The sequence below is a fragment of the Clinocottus analis genome, unplaced genomic scaffold, assembly GCF_023055335.1.
Source record: "Clinocottus analis isolate CAN_PGR_092001 unplaced genomic scaffold, fCliAna1.0.p SCAF_9, whole genome shotgun sequence".
Classification (NCBI taxonomy): domain Eukaryota; kingdom Metazoa; phylum Chordata; class Actinopteri; order Perciformes; family Cottidae; genus Clinocottus; species Clinocottus analis.
The window spans coordinates 18,541,181-18,565,982 of NW_027176251.1; the positions used below are offsets into that span (position 1 = coordinate 18,541,181).

A 24,802-nucleotide genomic window follows, 5' to 3' on the forward strand; every position below is an offset into this window, starting at 1 on the left:
ATCTGTGACATTCAGCCCCCTCTTGATTTGCTTCAACGTCCTAAATGATTTATTCAGGTCAATCATCTACCATCAGTTTTGGTGCCAAGTCAGGTTTTGAAAATGAAATAGCTAATACGGGATGTACATAATTTACTGTTTAACCTTTATCAGTTTAACGGCTGAAACATAGATTACAATTCATATTATTAAACTTAGCAAAACTCTGGCTTGTCTGATCTTAAAGGTCAGCCCACCTTAAGTGCCCATTTAGCCTTGGGAAAACCAAGGCTAAATGTTTTAGGTCTAAGGACACAACACCATCAACTAGTGGAGATGGGGTTTGAACCGCCGATCCTTTGATTGAAGGAAGACCCTGCTCTAACGCTGAGCCTTAGTCGCCCTCGAAAGAGTGTTGGGAAAACTAGAAAGATAATTGATCAATTGATGTATTTGTTGGTAGATTATTGGTGTTGCCTATATTGTTATATTACTGTGTGCATGGCAGTCATCAAGATGTATCTGCTGTACCAGGACCTGGACCAACTGACCATTTTTTTACACAAAAATCATAACTTAATTACTTTTATCAAATTTAAAACAAGACACAAATAACTGCACATATGTTGTAAACAGAAATTTAACAAAGTTTACAAAGTTTCCTCTAACTATTCTCTATTCAAATGAGTCTAAATGTTGGAGATTTTGTCATGCTGCACAACCTTTGGTCATCTTTGAGGAAAAATGAACAAGCAGTATTTTAAAAGTGTCATAAAGAAGTTGCAGCCCGGATGACAGTTTAAATATTATCATAATAATCATATCATGATGGGCAGCTCATGGAAATGTAACTATGCTAAAGCCTTTATTTGTAAATTGGTCAGTTTAGATTCTCTGTCAAAGGGCTGTGACATGGTAGTCTACTGTTCTCTGCTCCTTACAGAGCCCAAACACTTCATCAGCATTACAAAGTAATTTTGGATCACACTTGGTATGTCATCCACAGGTCTCTCTGCCCCTTCTGAGGCTAAATCCACACAAATACATTACCGTTTAAAACCGGGGTTTTAAAACAAAAATAATCTCATCCACGTGGGTGTTTCAGTATCGTTTAAATACATATTATACTAATTATATTTACAGTGAATCTAGACACACCCAGTCAGGAAATCGAAAGAAAAGCAGGTAGCCATCAGTTTTCTTGGGCCCAATCCCAAATAACATAGGCCCTCAAACCCTGAACCCTCATGGATTCACTGACGTCACGTAGTAAATGGTTGCGTCTGAGAGGCTGTGAGGGCTTGAAATAGTGTAAATACAAATGGCACAGCACTTTGCAGCAACTTATTACCTTACCATTACAACGTTAAAAAATATTGTGTGCAAATGTGGGTATTTATTTTATAGTTTTTACTCCCCAATTTAAACGTCTTCCAGACTCTTTCGTCATGAGATGAGAGGTAATTTAAACTTGTTTTTGTTAAAACAGCTTTAATAAATAAAACAAAAATACAAATATGTACTGATTTCATGTGCTTTTATTTTCGATCCTTAATCCTGATTGTTTTGAGTAAATAATTATCTTCCATGCTGAACTGTGTATTCCTCTTTATTTACCTTTTTTTTTAAACTACGTGTTTAATGTCACATTGCTATGAATTGTGGGTAATTCCCCTGAGTAAAGTCTGGATCTAATGCTGACTTACCAAAATAGTTCGTGAAGGGCTCAGAATGTCTGCCAGAGTGCCCTCAAACACTCAAAGACTTGGAGGGGGAATCGCGGTGGGTGCATCTGTACTGTGTCAGGGTTTCCGCCAGTGTTTTGGAAGTCTGGCATAATGTTAGCACATGTCCAGTAGAGAGTGTGTGTGACAATGAGTATGAAATCAGCAGTAATGTTACAGCTGTGTAATGTGTATACAGTTTATTTGTCGTGAATAAATGCTACAACTCCTCAAAACCATAGTTCCATGACTTGATTGCCACTTTCTGGTTAATGAGGTTAGCCCTGAAGTTAGCAGCAACTCCAGTTCAAGTTCACTTAAGGTGGGCTGACCTTTAAGATCAGACAAGCCAGAGTTTTGCTAAGTTTAATAATATGAATTGTAATCTATGTTTCAGCCGTTAAACTGATAAAGGTTAAACAGTAAATTATGTACATCCCGTATTAGCTATTTCATTTTCAAAACCTGACTTGGCACCAAAACTGATGGTAGATGATTGACCTGAATAAATCATTTAGGACGTTGAAGCAAATCAAGAGGGGGCTGAATGTCACAGATACTTTGATACACACTCTATTCTGTAATCCTTATCATTTAGATGTTGTTGTCCATAGAGTGGCAGAAAAGGGCCTGTCAACAATTAAAGATTTTAATGTTGACATTCATCTTGTCTCTTTTAGCCAGTAAAAAAATGAACTCAGTCTCCCCCATTATCACTCTTTCCGCTATCTACAGTCATGACATTTTTACGAAAGGGTTTAGCCCACTCTTACTCAGGCAGTATGCGCTTGATAAACACATGTCGCTAGCTCCCGCCTCCAAAACACTGACTCTGAATGTCTAATATCAATATGAATATCCAAGACATTAATTTCCCCTCAATATCTCAGGGATGTTTTGACACTGGATCTGAAAATACCTGTTGAGAATTGGGGAAAACAGCGAAGTAGAATTAAGGATTGATCAGTTATTTGGTGACATTGAGTCAAGGTGATTAAAATGTACTTCAGTTGTTGGAGGAAAAGGACTTTAACTCAAATCATCAAGACGGTTATTTTGAGGGAATGAAAATCGTTATACCCTCCTTGTAAAAAATCTCTCAATGATATGATTCCCTGTTAATATTTGGGAGGGACAAGGTACTAACTATGTGTAACTGTTAGTCTAACTTTGTGTAGATTTGGGGACCCTATGTGGATTATACAAGGAAAAGTGCATTTATGCAGGTCTGTGTCCTGTTAATCATTGAGTGACCCAAACCTGCTCCAACTATCTGCTCATAGACTACGTGTTTCTCTTTTTCATGTCGTGTTGGACATTCTGGATGACTGCTCTTGGTTTCCTCAAGTTCCGGAATACTAGCAGTGGGAATTGGCTTCTCAGCAATTTTTGCTGTGATTGTACAATTTACAAACATTATTGTGATATTCTAAATCAAAACAACTGTCTGTCCCAGTCAAAGTTAACAGCTCTAAGACATATTCTAAACACTGAGAACTAGAGTTCACAAAAGTGGCAAGAAGTCTATTTCCGAAAATATATTTCCTCAGCTTTACACACCATCAGAATTAGAATGTGAAGCTTTTGCACATAACGCAAACAAATGTGGCAACTGGATATAATGCTGTTTACTGGTCATTTGGTCATGTTTTATATGAAAAATAGAGTAAATAATAACGGGTTGATGAAGAGGGTGTACATGGTGTATACAACAGTCTTTTTGCTGCAGAGTTTCAAACCCAGGCAGGCATGACACAGTAGATCGTATGAAAACCTGACAGAGAGGAAGAGAAGCAACAAAAGTCTGAGCGGGTAGGCTCTGTGATTACAGCTGACAACATCTCAGGAGGGTGGTTACCATGGTAAACAGCAGTGACCGGATGCTCCTTGATTGGTTGGCAGCCCTTGTCTCCCAGCAGCCCGTGCTTCAGCATTAGTATTCGGGGAGTTTCTTCCACTCATGTTTTTATCAGCCCCCTTGTTGTCTTTTTCCTCTCTTCTGCATTCTCTTCCATGATCATTCTGTCTTTTCACGTCTCATCATTCATTCTTTCGCTGTATTTCACTGTGACGGTGAGGATCTGTCTTGTTTCTAGTGTTTTTTAATTATTTAAACTTTAAACTGACTCTTTCACTCTCACTCACGCACATGCGCGCGCACGCACACACACGGTGCTGTTATGCTCATTTCGGACACATGTGGTATGTTACCGCAGCCTCCATTGTGTGCCTCAATACTAAATAATAATTCATACTTAATAATCGCAACCTCGCCTCCATTTATGTTGTTTTGTGTCGCGTAATCATGTGACATACAAGACTACAGCCGCCATCTTGGGAGTTTTTTCCTCTTTTGTCTCGTTTCTTCCCATAACCAGGGCGTGCGTGTAGTGCATGTAGTGGGGCATGCGCACACTTGATCAATATTGTTAGAGGTAAATAAACTCTAAAGAGTATTTTCTGTGATTACCTTTTGCATTTGTTTTGTGATAACAGCTGGATATCGTGACCTGAGTGTGAATGGTTGTCTGCCTGTATATGTGCTTTGTGATAAACTAGTGTCCAGGGTGAACCCCGCCGTTGCCCAATGTCAGCTGGAATTGGCTCGAGCGCCCCGCAACCCCAAACAGGATAAGCGGTTTCAAAAATGGAATGTAATAAATGATTCTTCACAAAATTTAGTAAAAACTTAAAAACGCATTATTACTATCATAAATAAATGATAACAATTACTCCAAAAGTAAAACAGTTCCCTGAAACTCTTGTATTAACACCAGAATGTTATAATGCCTGTCCTCTGACCTGTTGCTGGCTTTGCTCCTCCAGGTTGAGTTTGACCTCCAGTGACTGTCTTGCCTCCAGAAAGGCCTTTCGATGTTTACGGTCAGCCATGTAGTACGACATGACGCCCACAGTGATGGCACACACATAGATCACTATGTTGGCCAGCAGCTTGAAAGAAAAATAATGCAACAGTTAAGGCTCAATATTCAATTAACACATGCACATTAAGGGGCAAATATTTCACTACAAAGAGTTCGGTAATTTCAATCTTTAAAGATGACATTTTATGCAGAAAGCACTTTTTAAAATAATTTTTCAAACATGTCCCGGTTGTGTCTCAATATCTAGAAGTGTCTCCCTCTTTTTCTTCATCTAACAGAAGACGTGAATAACAACAAGCTAGTCAGACTTGCTGCTGGATATGACGTCCTGCAGGGCTGCTGTGCCACAGAACCACCTCCAGCTAGGTGACCAAGCACTGACAGTGATTTCCATTGTCTACTCCGTGCTCCTCGCCAGTATGTGTGTGCGTAGCTGCTTTATTCGGTGTAGATTTACTTGATAGGCAGCCCTGAAGGTACACATGAAAAATAATGGCCAAACTGAAAGAATTTCATAAACAGTGATTAATTTGCTTGGCAATGTTGTGTAACTTTGAATAACGTCAGCAACCAGACACTAATGTGTAAAGGCCCGAAAGCCAACACTACATATTACTGTAGTAATACAAGTATAAGTTACACACTATTGCAGCTTGCAGTTCCAGTGTAACATATTGGACTACCGTCAGTATCCCTCAGTCTCTGCTGTTACAGTCATGGAAAATATTGCTTTTTGCAACGTGAGCTTTTGATCACAACACAAGTAACATTCTAAAGCTTAGTTTTGTATTCAGTGTAGTGAATGAAGCCTGCTAGATGCACACACCGGAAAATGACGTAAGTACGCCGAGCACGCAAGTGGTCGCAGCGCTTGGTAATGACTTTTTGTAACTTGGTGCGAACGATCACATGACTGTCACAAATATTCACTGATAAAATTATCACTATGGATTCTACAAGGAAGGTCAACTTTAGAAACAGGGAGCGACTTAACAAAAAATGTATTTGATTGAATATTTTGCAGCCAAATTAAATTGTTTTGGTCTCAATAATTTCTGGAACCGCTTGAAACAACTTGTTACAGTTGTGATCCTGGCTGTGGATAAACATACAGACGTTTTGAAGACTGGCGCAGTGTTGGACTGCGTTGCCACCTTGAGATCCACATCACATCCAAGATTACAATGGGAAAATCTTAAGAGTCACAGCATAGCATACCTGCATAGTGACATAAAAACGAAAGCTGCATGTAAAAATGTAATCATCACTTAGGTTTAAATTTTCAGATCCGTCCCAGGGGACATAGCAACATTTTGTTGTCTAAAATCCACTATGCAAAGGTTGCTCTCCTGTTCAAATGTATGAACAACATTAGGATGGTGAAGAGGAACACCTTCTCCATCAGGACAGCTGCCCTCAGCTGCCTCCAAGGGACCTTTGGTTACGGCAGTGTGATTGTATGTAAGCAGGTAACTCTTATTTATTATTTTTTTCAGCAGATGGCAGAAATCACTCCCCAGGTCATTGTGTACAGTACTGCAGCTACACCGCTATTGAGAATGACACCAAGGAGATGATTCATCTTCGCTCCACAAGCAGCACACATCGAGGACTCTGTCGTCATGGAGAAGGCTTTTATCGAGACAGTGCACAAGCTTACATGCGGGGTAAAGCTAGAAGAAATCTGCACAGGTGATAATGCTCAGATCAGCACCCTGATGAGTAAGTACCTTTTTGATATAATCAGAATCAGCTTTATGGCCATGTACATTTACACATTCATGGTATTTGACGCCGGATTCTGCGCTTCGTACTTGTTTACAATACAAGAGTTAGATATAAAGATAAATATAAAAGAAAGACCAAAAAATAAGACATTAAGGAAACATAAAAACAGTATAACAGTAAACAGTGGTCCAGAAAATGCAGATGGAAGTGACTGACTAATTGTTCAGTTGTTCAAAAGACTGACAGCCAGTGGGAAGAAGCTGTTCTTGTGTCTGGTGGTTTTGGCGTACAGTGTTCTGTAGCGCCTACCAGAGGGGAGGAGCTGGAACAGCTTGTGTCCAGGGTGTGAGGGGTCTGCAGTGATCTTACTATGTGAGCATGTGTTTAAAAGATGAAATATCATAGTAATATTAAATTATCCCCACTTCACAGCACCAGACAAAAGGCAGATACAAGGCCATTGGAATTCATCCAGTCTGGACGTGTGGCATAGTGCCAAAAAACATCTTAGTGAGTTCATTCATTTCCACAAGAAGGAAACTTTTATAGTGCCATCATTATTTCACAGGCGCTTTGGTTGGCATCATTCACCACGTCTGTGACACTCACGAGAAGCTGCCAAGATGGGCACCTAGAGAAAACCGCACACGTACACATGTATTTTTGTGTGCATTGAACAAATATTGTGCAGCTATACATGAATCAAAGGACATAGATTAATTAGTTTCAGTTCGGATGGACTGGCCACTGTTAGAAAGCAATAATACCACAATAGGAGCACTCTGTGGACAGATTCTGCCAATGTTTGAGATGCAGACATGAAACCGGAAACTTTGACCACACTTTACAAGGATTTGGCGTCATGGTGAAGCCCTTTGATGCAAATTTTTGATTTTCGGCTCTACAAAATACATTTAATTAAAATTAATCCCAAAATGGGCTCTACTTCGGTACAACTGTTTTAACTTGCCTACTGTAGAAGTTTCACACTGAAAGAAATAATAAAATACTGCAATACATAAAAATTAGGGCTGGGCGAAGTTGAAAAAAATGTACCGGATTTAATCGCATGATTTTTCTGCGATTATTCGCATTATGCGCCAAATTCAATAATGAAGCGAAAACTAGTGTATTGCACACTTTTATTTTAAAGTAATGTTATCAGAACATTATAGCAGGCACTCTGGGAGCAGTTTGCCCTGGTCCAACCCCTAGATATGCTGCTATAAGCCTAGACTGCTGGGGGACATTTTAGGATACACTAAGCTCCTCTCTCCTCTTCTCTCTCTTCTTCTGGATGATTTTGTTGCTCTTCAAGGCACATTACTAACTGTACTTCTTCCAGGGAGCCTTTGTACCTTCTTGCCTCTCAAGTTTCTGCAGATCTTGGCTGTGTCTGGAGCCGGTCCTGCCCCCTGCCATGTCGACCCAGCTGATGCCCCTACTCTCTATCGTCTTCTGCTGACATGGATCGTGGTCCATGCCTACTACTCATTATATGAATAATTTCTGTCATATTCATTGAATATGCTGTTACTCTGTTATTTTGTTTATTCTGTACACATGTTGTCTGACACCAAACAAGTCCGTGTCGCGAAAATGGTTGGGGACTGCTAAGGCACATACATACCACGTACATGCAATGTACCTAGTTTAATTCCAGATGGGGACCTTTGATGCATGTCATTTCCCTCGTTTTCTCCACAACTTTCTTGTTGTAGCAGATGTGGCAGATGTCTCTGCAGTGAAAACATCAAGGATAAGCTAAAAGCCTAAAACTAGTTAGAACACAAAACAATGTTGGTATGACTAAAGATGGGTATCAAACTTTAAACTCGGGCATCTTAGTGTGTGAACCATCAGGTTTTTGCCTACTGCATCCATGAACCAATTTATGTTCAAAGTCCAAAAGACTTATGTAAAATAAGTGACATTCCACACAAGTAAATGTACTTCAGGACAACCACAACCCCTCCTTACAACTCTTACCTGTCTGCTAAGTGCTGTTCCCTGGATGTTCTCCTGCTGCTGCTGGGCAATAGTGACACCAAGAACCAAGGTGTGGACCCCGCAGGATACAGTAGTGATGAGCACGATGGGTGTCAGCCTCAAAGGCAGAGTCAGGAAAAAGGAAAAGCTGAAGAAAGCCTGCCAGCCCACAGTGTCGCTGGCCTGGTGGAAACGAGCATAGTTCAGACCCAGGTAGCAGAATATTTGAGCTGCTATGAGCACCCACAGAGCGTAGGGCACCACCCGTCTTGAGATGCGGTCTGGCAGCAGCCCAAAGCGGCACAGCAGGTAGAGAACAATGTCGGCCACTAGTCCCACCGATGCCACTAAAACAGAAGCCAGCTTGTCAGTGGTGTAAACCACCGCACACATGATGATGATGTAACTGTCGAAGAGGGCAGCAAACACGACCAGCACCAGCAGGGTTTCGTGTCTCTGCCGTCTGAAGTAAGTCTGGTAGAGGTTTTCCAGAGACTCTGGTGCGAAGGTAAGGCGCATGAACCGCGGCAGGCAGAGGCAGCATCCTGAGCTCCGAACCGTGACCTCGTGTGTTCGCCCGACCGCCTGCCCAGGGTCAGAGGGCAGAGTGACCGAGCAGTCCGCTGAGTACTCTGCCGAGTACTCTGGCTCTGAAAAGGCTCGGTTCCGAGGCATGGTAACTGCTTCCTGCCTTCTCCTCTGAATAAAAAATAGAAAGCAGTTTGTCGTCTTACGGAAGTAGACCAAACGCTGAGAGAACTCTTAGGTAAACATCATCTGCTCGTTTCTCTTTTGCTGAGTAACCACCTTTTCCCCCTGAGAGCCCACATGTGTGGCATTAATCACAGTAGTGTGTTGATTGTCAGGACCTGCACACTGAAGCGATGTCTTCTTACATTGCTGCGTCTGTGGTCACTCTGTCCAGTGCTGTCATTTCACTCAGTTAGTCCTGTGTCGTAGGCACAGATCAAGCACGCCTACTCTTTTTTCAGCAACGTGATCGGAAGAATGTGCACCTTGTTTCCTCTTTTAGCTTTACAGATGGGACTGTATCGCCGGCTCCTCTCCACCTTTGTACTCCACAGTTGTGTTCCATGTCAGAGTTGTTGAATTCATTAATATTGGATCAAATAAGCTGACATTTGTATGACTCCCTCTGTCTCCAACAGTCTTCTGGATTGGACAGCTTTTTGCATCTTGGCCTCCCATAGTCCCCCGTCACATGGCCTGAATGAAGAGGGACAGAGGAGGAACACACTGAGGCATTGTTTGCTTTTAACAGAACCTGGTGATCAGGGTCGGGACCATACGGTCCCCGTCCCTGCACATCGCGGCTACTGGCAGCTGTCTCCTCAGCGGAGACAGCCACGCCAACATCCATATCAAAATCTAACGCTTCACTACACCATTTATATTCCTGGCAGGTGACTGGCAGCTGGAACAAATAAATCAATTCACGCTGAACATTTGAAGTTGGTATCTCATATGCCCAAGAGAAAAACGGTAAAGCAGATGTTGGCGTCAGGGAGCAGGTCTCTGCTGTGGGCCTACCTAGCTCCATGGTGCGCTTGTCAGACTACGCTCCGTGCGTCCGGAGACGTACCGTCAGCATAAGCACCGCGTGAACGCCGTGAATGGTCTTAGCGGTCTCAGGTGATAGAAGACAATGTCACTGACTTCACGTTAGTCATCCAACACGCCCGTCTAAGCAGTTACTTTAGCTTCGCTGAGCTTCACGCCACATCTGACTAAATTCTTATCTAAAGCTGATTCTCACTTCTCACTCTTATTGTCCATTTAATATGTCCCGTGTGTAATGTCCATTAACCTGCTATGCAGTAAGATGATCATTTGTCCCCATTCTTCCAGATGCTGTGAAAATCCCGACATGATGTACACGGATGCATCGGCTTACCGTGTGTGGAGCCAGACTCCGTCTCTCGGTGCGAATCTTATTCCCTGGAGACACAAACACAGTACCGGATATTAAACGTCAGTCTGGATGACATTAGACAAACGGTCCATGGAAATACGCCACGGAGGGTACATTAACCCCGCGTCGATGTTGGGTGTTTTCCGCAAAAGCAACAGCTTCACCGTCAAGCTACACTACAGATGCTGTGTCTACACGCAGACATTCAAGATTTCCGGTCGTTTTCAAAATACAACCTTTCTTCGCAAACGTGCGCTTTCATCACTTTTCAACACCTGAGTAAACTCAGTGATGAGATGTGATGCAAAGCTAGTGAAGTGTACTACTCGTGGACCTTGAGTTAGGGTTTTCATGTCATCTCTGCATGTGTGCTACCATTCAGTAGGTTTCTTGATATTTGAGAGGGTTATTAATAGCGTCTATTAAGTCTGATTCACAACGTTTTATAACAAAGTGTTCACTGTCACTATAAAGCCACAGTTAATGCACAAATCAATTGTGACTTGACAAAAAAAATTGCGGAAATGCAAAGTCTCAAACACTAATCGAGCTTCAGCAGACAGCTTATAAGAATGTAACACTATTTATTTTGAAAGTATATCCTTACAAATATATTTGGATTTTCATTCGTGCCGTTACGATCATGCTTTTATTTTGAAAGTAAATATCGAAACTATTTGTATTGAGTGCTGCTCTATTATTTTCTGGCTAACTTGACGGTGGCCACCTCTAAATGTCCATCTCCCCCCCCAAAATTCACCTTTCTAGATAGTGTGGGGATTCAACAGGAGTCCCAGAGAAAGTCTGTTCCGTATTATTTTGTTTACTACGAGTGAATACAATGAAAGAAATATCTGATATTGGATGTTTTAATGTATACTAGTAAGACAGACAAGCAAAAAAGGGAGGGAAAAAAAACATTTCGGACTACATTGACAGGACGACTTAATCTTAAGAACGAAAATACTTTTAAAAAAAGAAAGAAAAAAAAGACAATTCAACCACACGGCTCTCTAATGGAAAACATGGCTATAACTGCTCTCATGTATAAAACAAGAGTGTGTGGCATTGAACAATACAACCATTAAACTAAAGAGAAAAAAGGTTTGCTCGAGGCAGAATTATAAGCTGTATACAACTTTGTGGAAAGTGCAACATTGTCTTGCGTGGACATGAATCTTCTGGCTCATTAAACCTTGGACTTATAAAATGCATATTTGAGACAATGTTCAAGGGAGACTCCAGACTAATGAAACATTACGATGCTCAACATTTTAAGGGCACTTTAGCCATTCTTCAAAACAAACTTTTGGATCGCTTTACAAGGATGAGGTAGCTCAACAACTAGCAAATGCACCTTCCATTGCTGTTCATGGATAATCTATTTGATGTTGAAAGATCCATTGTCCTTCTATGGTCCTATACTTTATGTTGGTATGGTAAGATATGTTGTCAGAATTCCGCTGTGTGATTTTAGATGGTATCATTATTCAGCTTTGTCATCTCTGCTTTTGGTGAAATATTGATCACAGCAATCGCGGCAGTTCAATGTAATATATCTATGGTATGTTTGGATTGCAAAATCATAACATTTTCTTGTATAAATATTATGTGGCCCCACCAAAATGTTTATACCAAAACAGTCACAGCAAAATTCTGTACAATTTAATGCTCTTAATGTTGGAAAGGGTTACCACTTTCGGAACTCTCTCTCTCTCTCTCTCTCTCTCTCTCTCTCTCTCTCTCTCTCTCTCTCTCTCTCTCTATATATATATATATATATTTATATATATATATATATATATATATATATATATATATATATATATATATATATATATATATATATATATATATACATATATATATTATCACCAAAATCTTATTTCCAAATAAAATTTAGATTTTTGAGACTGATTGATATGTCAACTCTCTCTTTTCAGTAAAACGACATCGCCGGTGGGCCTGTATGGATTTTCCATTGAAACTCTGCTGTGAACCTCTGATCATCGACCAGGAAGACTTCATCAGCATCATCTCCCAGTCTCAGTATCCCAAATCGCTTGTCAAGGTCACATTGCTAAAACAGAGACACGCACATATATATATATATATATATATATATATATATATATATATATATATATATATATATATATATATATATATATATATGTATGTATTTGTACTTGAAGGATGTGTTTAGTTTTTTTTTAATTACATGAGGTGGAACACATCTCCAATCCAGCAAGAATGAGTGTGAAGATCAAATATATTCACTATGTCAATATATTTCTATATTAATTTAGTCATTTGTTATTATTTGTATTTGATGTTAAAAGTGCGCACAGTAAATACATGTTCAATATTCATGCTATTTGATTATTTATTTAATTTAGCGCTCATAAAATTGATCGTTAAATTGATTGACTTTGAAGGGGAGCTGTTTCTGTTTCCGGCTCCTAACCTCATTAAATCAATTTTCATTATTAAAGTTGGATAATAGAACAAGCTGACAATTTAGTGCACAATTGCATTGCACATGCTCATTGAATGCAGCAATAACATAGACAAAGCATTAACAGTGTTTGTGCATGCATCGGTTATTGAAGAAAGAACTAACACAAGTAGATCAATGAGATTATGAAATACCCCTAAAAAGACATTGTTTATTAAACAATGTGAACAATGGCAAATTAATTATACTTCATGCCCGGACCCCTAAAAATCTTGTTCCTCTATCTGCCAAAAATCATGTAATGGTCTTAAATACTGAAACCCCACTTATCTGCCCAAGCCTGCACCAAGTTGGATCAATTTAGTGCGCAGAATTGCATTGCCAATGTTTGTTGAATGCAGCAATAACATAAAGGCTCTCAGAATCTGCTTCATTATATATCCAACATTGCACCTCCCTTTTTTTCATATTACTCTATCAGCAGCAGAAAGACAGCTAAATTAGAATTATGAGATATTAAATCATAATTATGACATGCTTAGTCATTTTTTAGAGAAAGTGTCTCATTATAAATGTCATCTTTATTATCTTTTTTTTTTATCACTGCGGCAGAAATGGGCTTCCATAAGCTACCAAGCGGTATCGTCAGAAAGCAGCGTACGCTGCTACGTTACGCTACCCTACGTTGCTGACGTGTTGGTAGGGAAGTGGCTGTCGAGCTGTCTGGAACTAGCGTTACGTCTATGCTAGCCACTAACTCTTAGCACTCCCACTTCATTGCAAGCCTTTGTCGCTAACAGACCACTATGAAATCCTCTGATTTGTGACTTTATTAACTAGCTGTCTGTAATAACAACGGAAGACAAACTGGGCTAATTGCACAAGTAGGTGACTCTTAAATAAATCACTAGCAAGACCTAGCATGCTAGCACAGCAGGCTGTATTGCTAACTGTAGCCATTAGCTTCAACTAAACAATGTTGGCATCTTCTTTTGCACATCAGATAACTTATGGGTTGTAATGTAATTGGCGAACAGAACGGTTTATGTTATTCACAAGTGTTACATATCGTGTTTACCCCATGATGGCGCTGACGGTGCTCATAGTGTTAGCTTCTGAGCCCGTACTTTAACTTTACCAATTAACTACAGGCGATTTTAATGAGTAACGTTACTCTCTAAAGACTAGATAATCTGCTGCATTCACTACAGCGACATCAAACAAAGGCGTTCCTCGTCTGAGACAATTAACGTTACCGTTAATATTGAAAATCTGACTTCACATGTAGATATAATCTGTGTGAGCCATCCTTAAATACTTCTGACACGCTGTTGTCTCGAGCAAAGGCACGTAGATGATTGTAGGGTAGTACTGTAAATATTTACCCAATTGTCAGTTCAGTAGGTAACTCAAAGCAACATCTAACACAGTGCAGCACATCAGCCCAACCTTCATGAGGGTTCTATACATATAACAAAACCTTAACTTGACAAGTGTGATGTGCTGTTCCGTTTCTAGAACGGATATTGTGTTAATATCAGTATTGGTAAGTAGACGTTTGGCTTAATGTTTTCATTATCTCCAACGGTGGGTTCAAGGTGCATTCCAACTTCACAACAGACAAACCTATATGTTCATATCGGTCTATAAAAAAGTCAGAAAACTATTTCTCAGAGCCAAATATGATGTCTGAGTATGTTTTATACTAATTTAGTAACAGTTCAAAATGTAAGATATTCAATTCACAATGATGAATGAAACAGGGAAAAGCCACAAATCTTCACATTGAAAAATCTGGAACTCCTAAAATGATGAATGGTTTTCAAAGTAAAAAATTAGTCATTTGATTTGTTGTTGATTGCTTAATTGATTACAGAGGAAAGAAGATGTCATAGATAAACTAACACATTCATTTTCTCAGGTGTTGTAGATGCAGCAGTTTTATGAAGAATTGTGAGTGACTTGCACAACAACAATGGGAAAGAGGAAGATGCCAGATCTGTACAGAGCCCCGTTTCCCTTATACTCCATTAAAGTGGACCCTGAAACAGGGCTGGTGATAACAGCAGGAGGAGGGGGGGCTTCCAAGACGGGTATAAAGAATGCTTTGGTAAGTACTGAGGATCAAGTGTTTCAGGTGTTTTCGCCAAAACAGTTGTCAAACTCAGAATTGCTAGTCCATGCTAAAGGTAAGCCCACTTTAAGGGAGGCTGAGTCGAAGATTTCCTAATGTTGAGGCTAACCCTATTCACTCTAATCAGCATGTTGGAGTGAGAGTCATAGGCTCTCTCTCAAATGCACAGTGACACTAATGTTAATCACACAACCAACACACTCACTGGGGTATTCCTTAAAGGAGTTTTCTATTTGTACAACACTTTTCAGTTGAAACATCTTAAAATACATAATTCCCTGATGGGCCTGCCATACACTGGGTTTTGGTGATTAAACTGTTTATTAGTATATTATGGTGGCCCTTAAAGCACAACACTCTGCAACGCTGCTTAACTTCCCCATCACCATCTGCACCCTCACATTCTATATCCAAACATTGGTTGTGTTGTGCACTGTGTTTTTATTTATTTTTAATTTGTATTACGAGAACAACAAGAGGATGACTAAAACATTGAATACAGGCCTGCTAGTATCTTGTCATCAGTTTATTGGTGAATAGATTTACCCAAAAATACACAATAGAGTACAAAAATGGGGTGTGTTGTGTATTTGGTTGTGTTGTGTGTTTTGTTGTTTTGTGTATTTGTATGTGTTTTCTTTAAAGATGGTTTTCTGTCTTTTTGTCGCTCGTAATTTTTCTTCTTTTTCTATTTTCATGGGTTTCTTAAGTTGTGGAATGTTGAGTTTTCAGAACAATTGTAAAATACAGCAGAAGAGGTTATGTTACAATTATATAGGAAATGTGTTTTGCAAAAGTCCCATTAAAGGTACTCAAATTGCAGTGTCAAAGTTAGAACATCTTTAGTCTGAGTGTATGAATGAAATTCTGGATTACAGGCATTATGAGAGTTGCAGCAGTAACAGACTTATGACTGTGTGTTTTAGCAATTCCTGGAACTCCGGCTCGTTGGAGAGCACCAGTACAGTGCCAGTCTCCTTCACTCTCATGACACTGACACCCGCGCCACCATGAACATGGCTGTAGGTAATGGTGTAATTGCTGCAGGACAGGATGGGACCTGCTGTCTGATGAGGTTTAAACACCACTCACAGAAAGTAGAAGGCAAAGATGCAGCGAAAGATGGTGAGTCTTATGCTACTATCTGAAATTCAGTATATCTGCTGTCTTTACAAGTACAGGTCCATTTAAAAGGACCTCAAAAAATGCTACATGTATTGCATTTATTTGATGATGTGCTGATTCATTTGTTGATGGAAGTACATATGTGCACCTCTATATTTACTTAGTGCAATTAGCAATTAATGTTTCCCATTAATTACTTAAAATTTCATGATTATTGTTTACTTCTCACAGGCTGCTCTGTTCATGTTATTGCCATTTATATTTAAACAACCAATGTGTTTATGACTATATTGCTCCCTTGAGCATAGCACGCAGGTGCTGCACTTCAAATCTCTCCTGGAGGGCGTAGTTCAGACCTGGGTGTCTTACGACTCTCACACGGCCCGCGTAAGGTCAAACCAAAATGAAAAAATAAATAAGATGCACGCCATAAATGTAATACGACGCTGCTTTTACTTTGAAAGTGATTCATGAACCTGCACGCGCTCCCTTGCCTCACCGACAGACAGTGTTGACGACTTGCAGCATGATGTCAAAGCAAGTATTGTTATGTAGTTTCTGTTCTCAACAAGCAGTGGTGCTGCCTCGAGCCGCTCCGCCTCACAAAGCTCTCACCTCATGCTGCAGTCTCACAGGAGCCTGGCGCTGCACTTGGATGTTCAAGCCAACACAGACTAGACTTTTCTCACTGAGTAAAAAAAAAAAACTGAACTGGAAAACATCAAAAGCTTTTGTAAAAAAAAAAAAAAGGTTAATCAATTTCTTGTCTTTAGCATACAACTTACAAAGATAGCATCAAACTGAAAAGAAGGAGTGGCTTGTCCCTAACAGGGACCCTTATTACTGAACACACTGTTTATGTAGTTCCCTGATAAAATACAATTATTCTGGTACCTGTTTAGAAAAAAAGAAAACAGATTAAATAAAAGCATGCAACACACTAGTTTTTACTTCATTATTGAATTTGGCGCTTAATGCGATTAATCAAAGAAAAATCATCCGATTAATCAGTGAAATTTTTTCAACTTTGCTCAGCCCTAGTAAAAAAATATTAAAAGTAGTTAGTGAAAATACAAAAACATTAGCATCACCACAGCTCCTCTCATCACCTGTGGCCAGCACCGCTGGTTTAGACGGTCAGTTCACAGTTGGGATGCCCCACAATACCCAAATATAAACGGGAACCGATAAGACGGTAGTAAATACCCGGAGTATCAATAGTCTGGAGTTACCGGTTCTGCTTTCGCTACTTTAGAAGTTACAAAGGGTGAGCTATCCATGCAAATAAAAACAGCGTATGCAAACCTTTTTCGGTGTCTTTGTCTGAGTCTTTGCACAAGGGGCAGAGTTGTGCTTATTCTTGACACACACGTCAATTGCAGCTCAGTACAGCGTGAAACACACATCCTGGCAGAGAAAAGAGAAAGATCCAAAGTGTAGAGACATTTTACTCCAGTAGACGCAAATAACTGTCATCTCAAATGCAATAAAACTCTCATAAGTAAAGGAGGTAATACCAATTTATCAAAACATGTGGCAAACAAGCTGAACATCAATTTGCAAAAAGGCTCAGTTTTCTACTGTTTGTCGAGCAGTTGTCTGTCCCCTTACCCGTTTGGTTGTTTAACTGCAACTTTATTTGAAAAATTTTCAGGCTGAGGCTGCAGCCATGACTCAGCCCGTCCCCTCTCCCTCAGCCCGTGTCCTTTTACACTAGCTACAGGGAAGATGACACAGGAGAGGCTGAACAAGTGTCATAGAGGGTGAACGAGTGTCCTAGAGTTGTTATCCATGTTTACATTTGTTGTTGGCATTGATATAGTAAAGTCTTGAGTTAGTTATTTTACCATTACTGCTTTTGCTACATAAAGTCTATTTCTGTACTTACGAATAATACTAAGTAAAGAAAAAGATAAGTAAGGTTAATTCTTTTCAAATTGTCTTTTTCTTTCACAAAATCATCAAAAAGAATCGATAAAAGTATCGACCAATAGGCAGTATTGATAAGACTATTAGTATCAATAAAATCCAAACAATACCCATCCCTACAGTCTCCAAAACTTTCACAGGAACTAGTGATTCACACAATATTTCAACAAAAGCGACCAAACATGACAGAAATTAACGAGGCCGACGTTGGACTGAGAATCGACTTAGACAGAATAATGATTCGCCTAGATGAAGCAGAACATTGAATCTCAGTTGGAGGATGATAACCATCAGCTTTGTCAAACAGTAGAAGGAGCGCGAAAAGTGAGGAACTGCATCAAACTATTGAAGATGCTGTTAATAGAGACAAGCGCCACAATCTACGGCTCATCGGTCTGACGGAGAAACTCAAGAACGATAAATCAATAAGAATATGTGATGATGATCATCTAATAGATCATATATGTTTCCTGTTTGTACGCTGCATATACAAAAAACATTTTTTTTAAATAATAAACAAGCCGCTGCGTTTTATAAGCAGTTGTTGAGCTTCGAGTTGAACAACAACAATACTGCTCATTTTGTATATTGATGACCCCAGCCACATATTCACTGTCGGACGAATCTGGGGCAAGCTCGTCTGCTATGGGTGCACACAAAATGTCCGCTTTTTTAAATCCGTTGATGATCGTTGATTTCTTCACTTTTCCCAATGCTGTCACAACCCACTGACAGACATCCGCAAAGGTGGCTCGTCGCATGCGTCCGGTTTTTGTAAAAGGCTTCTCACCTCTTGTCATCCATTGCTCCCATTGCCATTCCCACGCAGTGCCCCACTTTGAACAAGACTTGATATCTTATGTGTACAGATTGTAAAGCCCTCCGAAGCAAATTTGTGTTTGTGATGTAGGGCTCTACAAAATAAAGGGGCTGAAGATATTTTGTGGTGCCGCCAGGAATGATTGCTGGGATTGAGTTTGTCAATTTGATTACGGATTGTCTCTGCAACTGCTGCTAAATTTAACCTCTGAAAAATCCACAAATCAGCTCTACCGATATTTAAGCTGCACTAGTCAAAGTAGAGGAAAAAAGTAGCGGCTTATAACTCACATTCTATGGTATTTACTTTTATAGACACACACACACATCACCTTATTATCTCATCCCCTAACAAACATTTAGTTTAACTCGCCTGTATTTACTGTTTTAGTAATCCTCTTGTTTTGTTACCATATTATCTTTTTGTTTTGCAAAAAAACATGAGTTTCCAGTTTAGGTGTCTTTGTTCTCCATTAAAATTAGTTCCATCTGTGCAGCAGAGAACCGCGTGCCACAGGGGAATGCCAGGCGACGAGCTGGGAAAAGAGACAAAGCTGGACAGGATGAAGCTGCAGGCTCTGGAGATATGTCAGATATGAAGGATGAGTCAGCTCAAATCTCTGTGACTGGTTTGGCTGAAGTGCAATCCGATCTGAACCCCCAGGATCCACTCCAGAAGGTGGTCCGGTTCAGTCCTGACCTAAGCCTTCTGCTGACAGGAGGCACAGACGGACACATACGGGTCTGGGAGGTAAACATTGTCTTGTTCTTTTCACTTTAAGAGTATCATTAGACCTGGATCTGTGGATCAATCATTGCTTTATTTTTATTCTTTTGTGAGATGAGGACAATGCTTTTGAACTTAAGTATGGGTGTCTAACAGGAAGTTGTGGTGTGTTATAACCAGTTGGTTAAAATTCTCCTCACTGTAGACCGTCGTGCAGTATTATGGATTGTTGAAAGGATAAAGGGATAAATTATTAGTCGATCCATCAAAAGTTAATCACACTTTTTGATCAGTAATTTATAGTTGAAATGATTTAGTAAGGTAATAACAATTATTAACTGGTTATAGTATTTTAAATGAAAAACATTTTTTCACACCTTGAGTTCTCCAGTGTTGGTGAAAACATCTTACCTTAGGCTCCGTATATCATTAACTCCAAGGTTGGAGTTGAAGTGGATTAGCTTCTGGTTGGCAGTTGGCAGAAATACCCTTTTGCACACAACTCAGCTATTAATTGTACTAATTTGGCTTTTTGTTTCGATTGTAAAAACAGAGCTTTGCATAAGAACTCCGTTATTATTTAATGTTTTGATTTTAATAGACATGTTTGAATAAAAAATTTTCTCATCATTTATTCATGAGGAAAATTACACCCAAATTGCAGCCTAGTCAAAGTCACACTGCTGAAATACACTCTGGTTAGATTCTGCTTCCAGCCAGCCATCTACTCCTGTTGCCTCCAGGTTCGTAAAAACGAGTTTAGTTGTTAAGGGAACTGCAGTCAATGAGCCCAGAAGCTTAGCTGCTGCACAGAGCCATTGTGTTTTTGTTTATTCATCAGACAGACAGACTAACAGACAATGTATATATTGATATGTGATATTGTATTATATATTCTTAATTCTTCTTCAGTTTCCATCCCTGAAGAAGAAGTTTGACTTTAAAGCACATGAAGGGGAGATTGAAGACTTGGACATAAGTTTAGGGAACAAGGTAAAACATTGACACCTCCGAATGTGAATATTTAATGTAATCTAGGTGCTGTGCTCTTGAGCAAAGCACCCTAACCTCTTTGCTCAAAGCGCTGTGTTTGTGTCCAAATGAAGAAAATAATTTTCCAATCAATACAAATATTTATTTTTTTACTTGCAGCACCTGGTGAGTGTTGGCCGAGACTTTTCCTGCAGTGTATGGAGTGGCAGCCAGCTGGCTATGGGTCTTAAATGGCTTGAAACCATGCCTCAGATAGCTGAGAAGACTTATCGGTATATGGCTTGCAGGTAAAACAAAAAGAAAAAAAGACTTCCTCTTCTACGAAAGAACATTCCAGCTGTTCGCCTAACCATATCCATCTGAATGACGTGACAGTGACTAATGGATGTATTTTCATATAATTCAGGTTTGGAAAGGTAGAAGACCAAAAAGACGCCCTGAGGCTTTACACAGTTCAGATCCCTCATAAACGAGACAGAAAACCACCTTCATGCTACCTCACCAAATGGAATGGCAAGAGCTTTCTGCCCATGCTGACGGCTTCCTGCGGAACCGAGGTCATCTCCAGTCTGGCTGTCAGGTAACTAATAACTTCGTATTATACCATGTTAACATTGGATGCTGAGAAACCCGCCTGAGACACAAAAAAGAGTTTGCCAAGACTGTCTGAAGACTGATAAATCGGACTTTCCTTACTCTTTTGTACAGACTCAGTCTCTACTAAGAAAGCATAATGGTTTCATACTTACCAGTTTTGTCTGTTATTTATTTTGTATGTATATTTAATAATATAATATTAGACATAATGTTTGATAATATAATATTGATAATAAATATACTTATTGGACAAACGTTGCTTCCATGAAATTGACACAATATGATTTAAGACAAAAGGCCCATTTTTAACTTTTTTAAATGACTGAACTTGCATTACAAGCTCTGACCTTGTTTGGTTTTGAAGGTCAAATGACTTGGTTTTTATGAGGACCTTGCCACTTTAGTTGCTAGGTCCTCGCCATCAATTTCTTTCCATTAATGATAGCCTATCTATGTCGCTCTCAGAGGTTTATCTTAATGCAAAAATCTTATTTGTAATTTTTAGGAATGGTAAATGGACCTGTACTTGTATAGCGCTTTTCTAGTCTTACGACCACTCGAAGCGCTTTAACACTACGTGACATCATTCACCTTTTCAAACCCATTCACACACTGATGGGAGAAGCCACCATGCAAGGTACAACATCAGTATAGTCAACCATTCATACACATTCATACACCGTAGGAGCAGCTACAGGAGCAATTTTAGGGTTAAGTGTCTTGCTCAAGGACACATCGACATGGCGCCGGGGATCGAACCACAAATCCTCCGATTGAATGACGAGCCTGCCCACCACTGAGCCACAGGCGCCCAGAAAGTATAGTTACTTTGCATATTGTGTCAAATTGAAATAGCCCGTTTACAAGGAAACCGGTATCGGCTGCATATGTGCTCCCTGAGAGTGTGATACTTTAAATGAGTAATATATTAGTTACCTCAAAGTCAACAGAGGATGAGTAGAAGTGCAATACATTTCATGTGTACAGAATTAATCTAATAAAGTAACAACATAGTCAACTAATAAGTTATATTACAGATATATATGCTACTCATAACAGCAGCAGTGGATGTAATAAAATGATAATGATAATAAAAGCAGTAATATAAATATGACTAATAATAATAGTAGCAGTGGGTGTCAGGCAGGCCCATGGCAGGAAGCACAACCACAGTTCCGATATAACCACTATCCATGGAAAACGGGACAGTCTTAAAGTTGTCATGATGGTTTGAATGAGTGGAGGGCCAAACAACACCTTTGGTTAAAGTGTTGGTTTTATATTGCTAAAAAAATAAAGAAAAAACTTTAAAAGATATAAATAAGCTGAATTACGCTGCAATAGTTAAGTCTTGTCGTCTGTTTATAGGTTAAATGAAGTCTGTAGCTGAAAGTATGTGGAAGCAGTAGCATTTCAAAGTACAGTATGTTTAAGAGGACTGAATATTTTGATTGTTGCAGAAGTAGTTTAAGTCCACCAGCATTCATGTCGGTGTAATTGTGCAAAACCAGTGGTCCCTTAAAGGCAAGTTGGTTTTTGATATGTAGTTTTTGCAAAAAACTATATATCAAAAAACTATTTAAAAAAATAGTCTTTTTTCACTTAAATAGTAGGGAAAGCATGGACTCATATACTTTACATTGCTCTTTTCAAACTCTATAACATATTTTATTTTGTTTGAAACAACCATTTTATTTTTTCCAGCCGGGTACAACCCTAGTGCAAGAAATAAAATGATTGACGACAGTCAACCGAAGAAAATCTTGGTCTATTGAAATTCGACCTGCTCTTCAAACAATAGACTGATGGAAAGCAGAAAATGACCCAAGCAAATCTGAGGGTGTCAGCACTATCTTACAGAATAAGATGTTTACGTGAACCTTTTCTCTTGACAGTGACTCTGGAACATTTCTTGGCCTTGGAACTGTGACCGGTTCAGTGGCTATCTACATCGCTTTCTCCCTCCAGGTAAAAACACATATCTCAAACTTAAGAACATAAATCAACCCAGGATCCCTGATGTATGGTGATACCTTGTACTTACTCTTTGTGTGTGCAGAAGCTGTATTATGTACAGGAGTCCCATGGCATTGTTGTGACAGACTTGGCCTTTCTGCCTGACTCTCTGAAAGACAAAAATATCAAAGGGAATAATGAAACAGCCATGTTGAGTGTAGCTGTTGACAGCCGCTGTCAGGTGCACTCTGTCCCCAACCGAAGTAAGTCCTGCATCATCATCCAAATAACACACTTGGCCCATGTATCACATAATTTCAGACCTCACCTTTTCTTTTGTCCCTTTGTTTTCCATCTTCTTTAGGATCCTTTTCTATCTGGCTAGTGCTTTTCCTCTGTGGCCTCGTGGTGATGGGAGTTGTTCTCCTCCTACAGCACGTCTTTCCGGGGTTTATTTAAATCATGCAAGTGTTGCCACGCGTCAGGATTGATGGAGGCTGGACACTTCTTCGCATGACTTACTTTGCATATGTCAACATCAGCTGTTCTCAGTCCAACATCTTAACCTCCCAGTGCTGCACCACATCTCCAAGTTGTTCCAGTGAAAGCTCTCCAGGCTGCAGTGCTGACTTTGAACAGCTGACATTGTCCTCCTCAGCACTTACTCAGGGTTGTTCTTCTCAGACCTATTAACGCAGTGGAGTCAAACAGGACAAACTGGGGTATTTTAATTGCTTTGATCTCTATCAATTATTCTTAATCTTTTTTGGGATTCATATTGATGAGTGGAAGGGCTCTGGTTAATGAATATTAAAGGGTGGGGTCTTTTTATTGACATTATTTAAGGAAACATGTTAAATATAGAAATGATTGACACCTAATGTGTCTGTTTTTGCTATTTGTTTACACATAGACACTTTGAATTATCCATTTGCCTCCTTGATTAACTGCTTTTTCTGTGTTTTTTTCCCCCCATTTTATTCACTCGTGAGCAGCCGAGATTCGATTTTACAGTCCTCTGGTGATGATACAATGTTTACCATGTAACATTGCTTTGTCTCAGTAAATTGGGTTTTTATTTAAAACATACAGCTACATGTTTTGACTTTGACATGGTTGCTCAGTGTTAACTATGCATTTCAATACAAAGGTCAAACATATTCTATCAATGGATAATTATTTGATATTATTACAAGAAAATACAAGTGAAGTTGCTATAAGCACATAAACAGCACGGAGGTGTGTAAACCTAATACCAATATCTTTACAGCAAAAGAGGTCACTCCCTTTATTGTATGAAGACATTTGAATAAAACATTCTGCTTGAAAATGTTGCCCAGCAGATGTACAAAATGTGAATGTCCATATTATTGTAACTAATGCGGTGAAATGATAGATTAAATAAAATATGAATAAGAAAGCTCGCTAAAAAACAGAAACATTTTGTCTTTATGCTTCAGCATCCTATCAGTCTCTCGACTATTAACTTGACAGTAGTCATAATAAAACAACCCTACATTTACTGATTATTTTGGCCACTTGTGGGCAGCAGAAATGAATTGTGAAGACAACATCAACATGTCAACTTTTTTCTGGGTTTCGGACCTTTTTGCTTTATTTTTAAAAAAGCATACACAAAACAACAAAACCTTCCTGCCGTTTCTCTCACTTTTTACAAACGTTTCTCTTTTTACGTCCTGTAAATAAGTTATATTTAAAAGGATGACCAATGACACTGAAATGAACAACAACATTTTAAATATGAAAGTACAGTTATGGCTAAAAGATCATAACCGTAAACAACCATTACTAGTGAAGAAATTCCC

The 24,802-nt window shown here is 39.4% G+C and overlaps 2 protein-coding genes across 4 annotated transcripts in view; one reads left to right on the forward strand and one right to left on the reverse strand.

The window, feature by feature from the left end:
* The window catches only part of adcy3a (adenylate cyclase 3a), a 34,097-nt gene extending 23,689 nt beyond the window's left edge, over window positions 1-10,408 (reverse strand). For both annotated transcript variants that reach the window (XM_068569375.1, XM_068569374.1), the window contains exons 1-3: window positions 10,221-10,408; window positions 8,306-9,532; window positions 4,506-4,655 (exon numbers count right to left, since the gene is read on the reverse strand). In XM_068569375.1, coding sequence (XP_068425476.1) covers window positions 4,506-4,655; window positions 8,306-8,980 — 825 coding nt within the window. In that variant the 5' untranslated portion in view covers window positions 8,981-9,532; window positions 10,221-10,408. The remainder of the gene's footprint in view (window positions 1-4,505; window positions 4,656-8,305; window positions 9,533-10,220) is intronic.
* A 2,995-nt stretch (window positions 10,409-13,403) lies between these two features.
* On the forward strand, window positions 13,404-24,310 carry preb (prolactin regulatory element binding). 2 transcript variants are annotated; one of them, XM_068570692.1, is made up of 10 exons: window positions 13,404-13,580; window positions 14,618-14,806; window positions 15,757-15,955; window positions 19,201-19,454; window positions 20,343-20,423; window positions 20,583-20,710; window positions 20,830-21,003; window positions 22,916-22,988; window positions 23,080-23,239; window positions 23,341-24,310. In XM_068570692.1, exons 2-10 carry the CDS (start codon window positions 14,672-14,674, stop codon window positions 23,433-23,435), a joined length of 1,299 nt encoding a protein of 432 aa, XP_068426793.1. In that variant the 5' UTR covers window positions 13,404-13,580; window positions 14,618-14,671; the 3' UTR covers window positions 23,436-24,310. The 2 variants fall into 2 exon arrangements, with proteins under 2 accessions (XP_068426793.1, XP_068426794.1); XM_068570693.1 differs by having other exon boundaries at window positions 19,204-19,454.
* The last annotated feature ends 492 nt before the right edge of the window (window positions 24,311-24,802 follow it).

What these genes read in the sequence shown, in the direction of transcription:
- preb (XM_068570692.1), top strand. Translation starts at nt 14,672, where the DNA reads ATGGGAAAGAGGAAGATGCCAGATCTGTACAGAGCCCCGTTTCCCTTA. An exon ending in TATCGGTATATGGCTTGCAG is followed by an intron (nt 20,711 to 20,829) that starts GTAAAACAAAAA and finishes CATATAATTCAG; the next exon opens with GTTTGGAAAGGTAGAAGACC. An exon ending in ACATCGCTTTCTCCCTCCAG is followed by an intron (nt 22,989 to 23,079) that starts GTAAAAACACAT and finishes TTGTGTGTGCAG; the next exon opens with AAGCTGTATTATGTACAGGA.